Source organism: Lissotriton vulgaris, unplaced genomic scaffold (genome assembly GCF_964263255.1).
Source record: "Lissotriton vulgaris unplaced genomic scaffold, aLisVul1.2 SCAFFOLD_2005, whole genome shotgun sequence".
NCBI lineage: Eukaryota > Metazoa > Chordata > Amphibia > Caudata > Salamandridae > Lissotriton > Lissotriton vulgaris.
Window position 1 is genome coordinate 446,441 of NW_028250942.1, and position 10,534 is coordinate 456,974.

The window sequence follows — 10,534 nt, forward strand, 5'->3', positions numbered from 1 at the left end:
CACTGCAAAAGAAACACCTGGTATATCAGGAGAAGTATGATCCGATACATTTCTGACACTTTGAGGGTCTATGGCTTTTGGGCCCTTTGACATAGGGTGACTAGACGGACCCGGTGATCCTGATGAACTGGGACAGGGGGCACTCCCTCCCCCTAATGGGGTGTCAACCACCTTCTCCATTATTTTAAAATAGGCCTTTAAGGAAGGGGCGGGCTTGGGGACAGTCCCGCAGGTCTTTAGTGGCTTCAGCTTTAGCTTCTGCCTTTGCTTTTGCTTAGTCACTTCCCCCACGATATTACTCCTACTACACCTCCTTCTTCTTCCTATCGGGGAGATTGGGATGACACCTGTAGAGACAGCGACGGGTACCTCAGCTCCTAACTTCTGTAGCGTGAATCTTGACCTTAACTGATACCTATTCCGAACTGGTGGTTTGGATGGGGGAAGAGGTGGGGAGGGAGGGGGGGGAGAGGAAAGAACGTTGAAGGATACGTTAGAGGATATATTAGAGGGCACCTTACTCTTTCCCTTATCTTTAATGGCAGTCTTATTCTTATTCTTATTCTTATAGACCTCCCCCACCAGATTCTCTGAAAGCGTAACTACCTCCTCGTCTTGCCTGGGGTATGTAGGCGGATTCACTGGTATTGAGCTTGCTTCAGAGTCCATGCCCTTATCCTGTAGCAAACGCTGCAGCTTACATACTGCTCCTCCACTGCTGAGTTTCAGCACGACAGTGCTCCTCTGGTGCCTAGGTATCTGACCCCCCCTCTCCTCACCCTCCTTTAATGGGGCACAATACACAAAATTGTTGATTAACGGTGAGCCGAGGCTTACTCTTGCCAACAGCCGCCTAGCTTGCCTCCATGCATAAGCCCAGTCCCTTGAACCCCGCGCTATTCCGCCGAAATACCTCCTCTCCTTTTGCGCTGTAGAGTGGATACAGGAACCTTCGACTTCGCTGCCCGTTGGATCAGAATCAAATTCTGGAAGACGCCTAATCGAGCTCATTACACACCCCACCGATGTGCGTTGGCTAACTGTCTCACCGCCGGCCGCCTTCACTTCCTGATTCCGTCTCCGTCCTCGTTCTCACCGTCCCTCTTCTCCCCCAGGGTCCTAGTGCCGGGCGCTCTCCTAGGCTGGTGTAAACGCCGCCGCCTCTTCTTGCTCGATTAATTTACCGTATAGTGGGGAAAAACAGAGATGAACGCCATCAAAAAACCGCTCGCATTAATCTATACATGATCCGCTCTATTCTCACCGTTTTTGAGCCTCTGTCGCAGCTTTTTCCACGGGGAAACCACCTCCCGGTCCGGAGCTCCCTCGGCAGACGTCAGCCTGCCGCCATGTCCCTATTGTAATTCCTGACTCCAATATGGAGTTGGATCTACGTCAATTGGACCCAGACAGTTTGATTATGAGACAGGGCCTTCTTTTCCTGAAAGACCCTGTGAGGATTTTGATTGGCGGGGATCTGAGGATCCATATAGTTATCCCAAAACTCTTGAAGAGACCGTGGCCGAGGAAAACTGGTATGTGGAACTGACTGATGCCAGTGGTCTAAATAGCTCATCAGACTCTGGTCTCCTCTCCTACTGTGGCTACAGATGAAAGCGGGCCTTCTTTGTAAGGTTGATGCAACAGGTGACTGAGGTCCTCAAGCTCACGCTGCCCCAGTAGAGGTCAAGACCAACGTCTTGGCAGAGGGGCTTCAACCCGGGTTATCCCTTTCAGAACTCCTACTTCCCTTTAATGAAGTGTGTAGAGATGACTAATGTGGAATGTTAATGGTTGCCTAGCAGCTTAGAATGTTATCTCTTGAGATGAAACTGAGCTGTGAAGCAAGCTGTGGGTGAGCTGGAGGTTCCTGTACTTACTCTTCAATAAAGACTACAATTATAATATTTCTTGGACTCATCTTTACATTGGCGACGAGGGAAACCTTTCTGCGCAAGGGGCAGATGCTGGGTACCTCCACCCTTAGATTTTGGAACAATTTAAATACATCATCCACCGATTTGTGAGTAATTGATTAAATTCTGCACTCAACTGATTGAATTCTGAACTCAACTTCGAACTAATTTGCATTCAGATTGACTATTTTAATTTATTGGAGATTTTTAAAATAACATCTGGAAGTTCGTGTGAATTACTGCCTATATTTACAAGCCTTCTGCCATGAAAATGTTAATAATGCTTGTGAAACGCTACCTTATGGAAGTGACAGCGCTGAGAATGGTTCTTCGTGCACTTCTCTAATGCTTTATACCTTTGTGTGCTATAATCTCCGTTTTCTGATGTAAATGGCAATTCTGAAGGATTGATACGATATCTGACAAAGCGCGACGTCAAGTTCTTTGTGTTTGCAAGTTTATTTCCTGGATTCTGACCTGAGGGAGCTAACTGAGACATCGTCGTGATAAAAGGAAAACTTTCACTTACTGCTTTTAAATAGGAAATCTGCAGAGAACGAAGAAAACAAAGAAAACGAAGATTTCGATCTTTATAATCTGGTGACTCTGGACTTAACTTTGTCAAGAATTGAAGGTTTTTATTTTAATTTGTTATGTTAGTTTCTTTATTTTAAACTAACCTTTCCTTCCTTTACAGGTGCAATTTGTTTAAAATGTCTGATCAAGCTTTGTCCACTCCACTTGCCTTTTTGCCAACTCCTGGAGAACCAATAATTCCTTGGAAGGAATGGAAAAAGTTGTTTTTTACCTACATTCTTGCCACTGGTGCTGATAAATATGGTCCAGTGCGTAGGCAAGCTATTTTACTACACAATTTGGGGTGGAAGGTCGTAGATTATATGAAAATCTTCCAGACGTTTCCCTTGGTAGTGGAGATGGACAAGCTACAAATGTTTATGAAATGAGTTTACAAATGCTTGAAATAAGGTTTACCACAAAAGTAAATTTAGTTATTGAAAGATACAAGTTTTTCTGTAGGGTACAAAAAGTTGACGAAGATATAGCGTCATATGTTGGTGCATTAAGAGGGTTGTCACTGACTTGTCAATTTGGCACTTTAACAGACTCACTTATTCGTGATCAGATAGTTAGATGTACTAATAATAAGAGAGTACGTGAAAAGTTATTGATGAAAGATTCTGGACTAGAAGAAGCTATTCAAATGGCAAAGGGGTTGGAGCATAGTGACATTTGGATTAAAGAAATGGATAAATGTATAAATGCTATCGTAAATAAGGAGGGTGCATTGAAAGTTTCTAGTTCTAAAGATTCTGAAATTCATGCAAATATTGATGAAATCAAAATAACCAAACCTTTGGCTAAAATTCATGATAAACCCAGTACTAAAGTTTTTGATAAGAATAGGGAATTTCGCCAAAACAGTGGCTTTATTAATGTGCGACCTATCAAATGTTACCGTTGTGGTGCACCCGGTCATATTGCTTCCAGTGTGAAGTGTATGGCCAGGAACGCAATATGTAGGACATGTGGTATGAGAGGCCATCTTGCTAAGGTTTGTAGAACTAAAATTCCTTCTGTTCATCAAATTGATGATTCTTGTGAAGACGTTTGTGAATTTATCCCCTCTATTGATAATGTCAAGGGTTTTCAACTTAATGTTGGGGTTGAGGTTGAAATTAACAATATTGATTTGTCAGGTATTCCTAGGGAGAGCACTGACAAGCTAGATAAACCTCATTATGTTATCAAGTTTGATACTGTGGGGGTAAACATGTTAATTGATTCTGGAAGTTTATATACCTTGATGTCAAAGGAAATGTACATTAAGTCATGGGGAGTATCTGCTAATATAAATAACTGGGATCCATCAGATATCAGAGCTGTAGGCTATGGGGGAAAGAACATTGACATTTTGGGTTTAAAATGGATGGTAATGGAATTTGATAACAAGAAACTCTATGGTAGAGTGTACCTAACTGAACAAGGTTCAAATTTATTGGGATGGCGTCACCAGAGAGATTTAGGTATAGTTTTAAATCCTAATGCCACTGTTCCAGTTCAGTCTATATACTTAGTAAATAGTGAGGGTTATGATTCCTTAATTATGGGAAAGTACTCTGATGTCTTTTGTGATGAACTGGGAAAGTTGAGAAATTTCTCATAAAATTATTCTCAAAAGTAATGCTACTCCCGTAGTTCACAAAGTTAGATCTGTTCCCCATCTCATGAAAGGTCCTTTACAAGTTGAACTTGATAGGTTACTGAATTTGGGGATAATTGAGCCTATTGAGGCTTCTGAGTGGCTTGCGCCCATTGTCGTCGCGCCCAAGGATGGGGGAAAGAAGATTCGTTTATGTATTGATCTTCGCGATCTAAACAAAAACATTTGGGTTGATCGCCAACCTCTACCAAACATTTCAGAGATGTTGACGGCAATGGGCGGGGGGGTGTGATTTTAGCGTCATTGATATGTCGTCAGCATATCACCAGATTGATCTCAATGAAGAATCTAGACATTTGACATCATTTGTAACACCGCTGGGTGCTTTTCGTTACCGTAGGATGCCATTTGGACTAGCTTCGGCCTCAGCGGTGTTCCAAAGGGTCATGGGAAAAGTTCTTCATGGTATAAATAATGCATCTAGAAGACTACAGGGTGCTGAGAGGTCATATTCAGTGATAGAAAAAGAGGCCTTGGGATGTTGTTGGGGGATTAAACATTTCAAATACTTTGTATGGGGTTTACCATTTAGACTTCGTACTGATCACAAGCCTTTAGTTCATTTGTTTAAGGGGGGCAAAGGTTTAGAAGGGAATGTTACTCCGAGGATATCAAGGTGGATTTTATCAGTTTTAGAGTACAATTTTGAAGTGGAATACATGAAGGGATTGAAGAATATAGTAGCGGATTGCTTGTCGAGAATACCTGTTGTTGTGAGTGATATTGAGTCGGAAGCTGATGTTGAGGAAGTGAGATATACTGAAGAACAAGCTTTTGGGTTGGAGCAATGGGATGCTGCAATGTTGGAAGATGAAGTATTGGAAAGAGTTATGTTTTCTATTTCTAATGGATGGGATGCGCAATTGTGCAATGATTTACGGTTTAAAGGTTACATTAATGTTGCAGAAGAGTTAAGTGTAAGAGAAGGGAAACTGTGGAGGAGAGACAAATTAGTACCACCGAAGAATCTTAGATCTAAAATTCTCATCATGGCACACGAAGGTCATTTGGGGAGAAATATGACTAAGCGACGTGTACGTCAGTCATTCTGGTGGCCTAGTTTAGATAATGAGGTTGAAGCAGTTATCAAAGATTGTTATGCTTGTGCTGCTAGTGACAAGACCAAAGTTTTACGTCAACCTCCTATTGCTTCTGTGAAGTTTCCTGAGCGTCCTTGGGAAAGGTTGGCTTTAGATTTCATTGGTCCTATTTCCAAGTTGGGAACAAATTGCAAATTCTTAATGGTTTTGGTGGATTATCACTCCAAGTGGTTTGTGTTGAGACATCTGAGAGTATTACAACTGAAAAAGTAATTACGTTTCTTGAGAAAGTCTTCTTGAATGAGGGGATTCCAAAGGTCTTGGTGTCAGACAATGGTCCGCAATTAATTTCTAGGAAAATGATGGAGTTCCTGTGTGGGAAAGGGATTAAACATGAGAGAGTTGCTTTATTTAGGCCACAAGCCAATGGCTTAGTTGAGAGGATTAATCGCTTGATCTTGGACAATATACAACTTTCTTTGTGCAATGGTTTGTCCTGGTCTGAAGAATTGAAGAAGCTGATGTGGTCTTATAGGGTAACACCACATTCCATGACTGGAGTGTCACCTTTCATTTCTCTTAAAGGAAGGGAACCAGGTTTGAAAGAAGTACCAGGCTGGTTGAAAGACAGGGAATGTGTATGGGTGAATCGTGATGAGGTTGGAGATCAAGTGCTTAACAAACAAATCATTGCTGCCAAACATTATGATCACTTAAAAGGTGTCAAATTTCCTAACATAAAATCTGGTGATTGGGTTGTAGTGAGACGTGGAGGTTTTATTGTCAAGGGTGATAGCAAGTTCTCTAAACCTGTTCAGGTGAAGGAAGTGAAGAAGAATGTGGTGATTCTGTGTGATGGGACTACTTGGAGTTTGGGAAATGTATCTAAGTGTTTTTCTCCTTGTAGTTAAATTGATTTTCACTCATTTTTCTGTTCTGTATAATAGTTTCCTTCAAATTTTTGTTGTGGGATATATAAGGGGGAAGGTGTGTAGAGATGACTAATGTAGAATGTTAATGGTTGCCTAGCAGCTTAGAATGTTATCTCTTGAGAGATGAAACTGAGCTGTGAAGCAAGCTGTGGATGAGCTGGAGGTTCCTGTACTTACTCTTCAATAAAGACTACAATTATAATATTTCTTGGACTCCTCTTTACAAAGCCCTCACTGATTTCCTGCTCCGGGCTTGGGCCAAGCCCTACACAGGCACTTCCATGCCCCGGATCCTTGTCTGCCACCATTGCCCTGCGCCCAGGAACCCAGCCTTCAATAACGACCACAATACCCCTGAGAGCCTTGTGGTCCAACCTTCTATGACCAAAGTTAACCCTGGTGCATTCCCTACCACACCACCAGATACGGAATCCAAGAATCTGGATACTTTTGGGAAGAATATTTTCTTTTCCACCAGCCTTGCACTGCGGTCTGTTAACACCACATTTATTGGGCCACTACTTCCATGTGGTATGGGATTCGGCTACGCAAGTGCTGCTCATGGTCTCAGAGAAGGCCCGAACCATACTCTCCCAAAGAATTGTTGATGTCAGACATACAGCAAAGTTCACCAAATGTTGCGGACTGGTTACAGGCAACTCTCTTTGCACAGCGATTGCGTTGTCAGTGGCACTTAGAGTCCACACCTGGCTGAGATCGACTGGCTTTTCAGGGGACATGTCCTTCGATTGCACTCGCCTGTTTGATGACAAAGCAGATTTAGTGCTTGAGCGGTTCAAGGATAGCATGGTTCCAACTAGGTTGTTGGGGGTCACGATGGCCCTGTGACAGCCACACTCCACTGTTTGCTCCTTCCGTGGCTACAGTAGGGGCTACCAGTTGCGTCCTTTCCCTCTAGCCTTCCAACCCATCAGGCTTTTGTGTCTGTGGCTCCCACAGACCTTCTGAGAACCATGGCCAGAGGTCCACCTAGCAGCCGCAACCTAAAAGCCACTTTAATATGCCCTCGCAACATAATGAGAAGCTGGCTGGCGGCAGGATCTGTCACTACCTTCCTCAGTGGAAAAAAATAAACTCCACTGCCCTTGCCACCTCAGATTGGCTGACGGGGGGCCACCTTTTGCTCCTGCAACAGGGAGTACAGGCTCTTCTGGCATTCGGAGCCATAGAGAAGATGCCAATATCAGAAGTAGGTTGTGGTTGCTATTCCTGCTAATTTCTGGTACTGAAAAAAAGGATGAGGCCGCTGTCCTGTTCTAGATGTAAACCCTCTCAACTACTTCCTGAAAAAGAAAAAGTTCAAAATGCTCACTCTGGCTCAGGTCTTGTCTGGCTTGGATCACAGAGAGTGTATAGTAGTGCTGGATTTGCAGGACATATATTTCCATATTCCCATTCTGCCAGGCGTTACCTGCCGTTCATGCTGGGTCGAGTATTTCCAATTTGCTGTGCTCTTTTCGACTTACCAGTGTTCTTTGGGAGTTTATGAAAGTGATGATGGTTGTTGGAGCCTACCTGTTGAGGTTAGAGGTTCTAGTGTTCCCCTAACTGGACAACTGGTTGTTAAAAGCAAGCTTGCCTCAGACAGTCATCACCCAGATCCAGTCTATGGACGACCGTCTGATTTTGCTGGGAATTCTTATGAGTGGGCTGAAGTCACACCTGACTCCCGCTCAGAGGCTCCCTTTATTCTGAGCTATTCTGGACACAGTACACTTCTGAGCCTATCCTACAGAGCAGTGAGTTCAGTATATCCAGGCTATGATTCAAATGTAAGACTAACTCTGAGGCCTCTGGGTCTCATGGCCTCCTGCATCCTGCTGGTAAAGCATGTCTGTTGGAATATGATTGGTCTGCAGTGAGACCTGATTGTTCCACAGGATTCAGCATAAAGAAAATCTTTCTGATCTGGTCCTAATATTAGAGGGAAATGCAAAAGACCTGCAGCGGTGGCTGACGAACAAAGATTGAATCAGTGGCAGAGACTTCTCTCCCTTCGCCACTCGAAAATCACAGTGATCACAGATGCATCCACTCTGGATTGGAGTGACCATTTGGAAGAGGTGGATATCAGAGGACTCTGGTCTCTGCCACAGTCTCAACTCCACATCAACATGTTGGAGTTAAGGGTGGTACGCTTGGCATTGAAAGCCTTCTTCCTATCAATCAAGGGGAGGCTGGTCCAGGTATTCATGGACAACACCACTGCCATGTGGTACTGCAACAGATAGGGCAGAGTGGGGTCCTTAACCCTGTGCCAGGAGCTCTACGCCTCTAAGCATGGCTGGTACATGAAGACATTTTCCTGGTTGTGCAGCATCTGGCTGGATCCTTAAACCCCAGGGCACCCTAACTCACCCGCCAGTGCCTCGCACATCACAAAAGGCATCTTCACCCTGAGGTGGTCAAAGGCCTCGTTGACGATTGAGAAGAACCTGCTACATCTCTTTGCAACGGACGAGAATCCGCAATACCAGCACTTATACGCTTTGGAATTTCCAAAGCAGCTGTCTCTCAGAGACGCGTTTCATCTCAAGTGGAGCTCAGGACTCCTGTATGCCTTCACACCAATACCACTCCTACCCCGTGTTCTGAAGAAGATCAGGACCAGCTGGGCCCACAGTGATCACATGAGATATCCTGGTGGGTGATCAACTTTTTGTTGGGTTAGCTGGAGCAAACAAAAAAAGAGAAAGCAGTACAGAAATTAACCATCTCCAGGTGAATTGTGCTCTGTATCAAGATAGGTTATGCACTGGCCAAGAAGCAACCCCTTGATAGCGTGAAGGCTCATTTTACCAGAGCCAAGGATGCAACCACTGTGTTAGCTAGTGGAGTGTCTTTTCTGGATATCTGTCAGACAGCCACATGGGCCTTACTGCACATATTTAAGAAGCTCTACTGCTTATACAGTCAGGTCTGACGTGATGAACATTTCACCTGTTCGGTCCTCCTGGACATTCTAGTTTAACCAGTTTGCAGACCCTCTTCTGGGGAGGTATTGCTTGTATTTAATATAAGTTAAGAAATCTGCAGACTCTATCTAGCCACAGATTCCTTACCGATCCATCCTGCAATACAAACTGCAGCCTCCTTCCAAAGAGGTCTGTGAGTACTTCACTTTAGCACACTGGTCACATTACCTCAGTATAGCTCCGTGCTCCTGGCATGGTAAGTAGTCATGAAACTGAGGTCAGCAATCTGGGGTAGCACCTATCTTGCACCCTGTACGTCACTTCTGGCACGGACCATGCCTATGACACAGATGCGTCACCAATTGGAAGCACCTACTGGCGCACAAAGGAGAATGCTCAGAAAGCATTCCGTATCCAGTCTGATGCCTGGGGAATATTCTGAGGTAAGGAATCTGCAGCTAGACAGAGTCTCTACCAGGTTACTGTCCTTTATTTACAGGCAATGTCATTTTAGTTTCTTCAAAAGCAGGCTACTTGGGAGTTGTTGCATTACATTTTTGTATTAAACTATGTCTATTGTTTGTAAAATAATTAAAACTAGTTGCCTGGCGTGAAACCTAAAAGGCAAAGAGTTCTTCTAAAAAGTATGACAATTCAAGTGCTGTGCAGCATGATTTAACTGTTCGGTTAAACTATTTTAGTTGTGTGAGAAACTATGACTGTTAAATGATCTTCCAGTTTCACCTTTATATAGAAGTACTCTGATTTGTGTTTCTTTTTATTTGTTTGTTTCACTCTCTTTTCTCAGGAACTATCTTCTAAGCTGTGTTCATCCGGGAAAATTGAATCTGAGAGTCTTCTGACCTGCATCAACCATCTTGTGCAAGAAAAACTGCCTGCAGCTGAGGCGAAAGACATTGCAACCTATGAGCAGAGCATGAAAGATTGGGGTATAGAGCAGGCAAAATTGATTGAGAGAGAAAAAGAGATGAGAGAAATAGCCAAACGGGAGCAAGAAGTCAGACTTGCTGCTAAAGGTGTGACTCAAACAGCATAGCTCCTGTGCTCAACTTGAGGTTGTCCATTTGTTTCTAAAAATTAAACTGTCTGTTGGCTTATACCTATTTATATACAGTTGGTTGCACCTTTCATGGGGTATATCCAATACAATGTCCTTGTTTGCAACAGAATTACCTGTAGATAAATAAAGATAACACACCTTTTTCTCAATAAGAGGTTTCATGTCTTAAATTACTTAAGTGTGCATGTGTGTTTGAGTATACGTGTTTATCTTGTTTATGTGACATTAATTAAATCAAAATAATATAAGATGTGTAATGTAAATGGATTACACGGATGTTTCTCTTTAGCTCGACACCTTTGCTAAAGCTCTTTCTGGCTCCCTTATTCGACTACAGAAGATTAGCTTTAAATATTAGTGTATTACCTAAGATTTACAGATCTCAGT

At 43.3% G+C, this 10,534-nt stretch overlaps 1 protein-coding gene across 1 annotated transcript in view; it reads left to right on the top strand.

Moving 5' to 3' along the window:
* The window catches only part of LOC147663075 (small ribosomal subunit protein mS27-like), a 439,048-nt gene extending 428,753 nt beyond the window's left edge, over positions 1-10,295 (top strand). Inside the window, exon 11 of the mRNA XM_086950700.1 lies at positions 9,875-10,295. Coding sequence (XP_086806826.1) covers positions 9,875-10,123 — 249 coding nt within the window. The 3' untranslated portion in view covers positions 10,124-10,295. The remainder of the gene's footprint in view (positions 1-9,874) is intronic.
* The last annotated feature ends 239 nt before the right edge of the window (positions 10,296-10,534 follow it).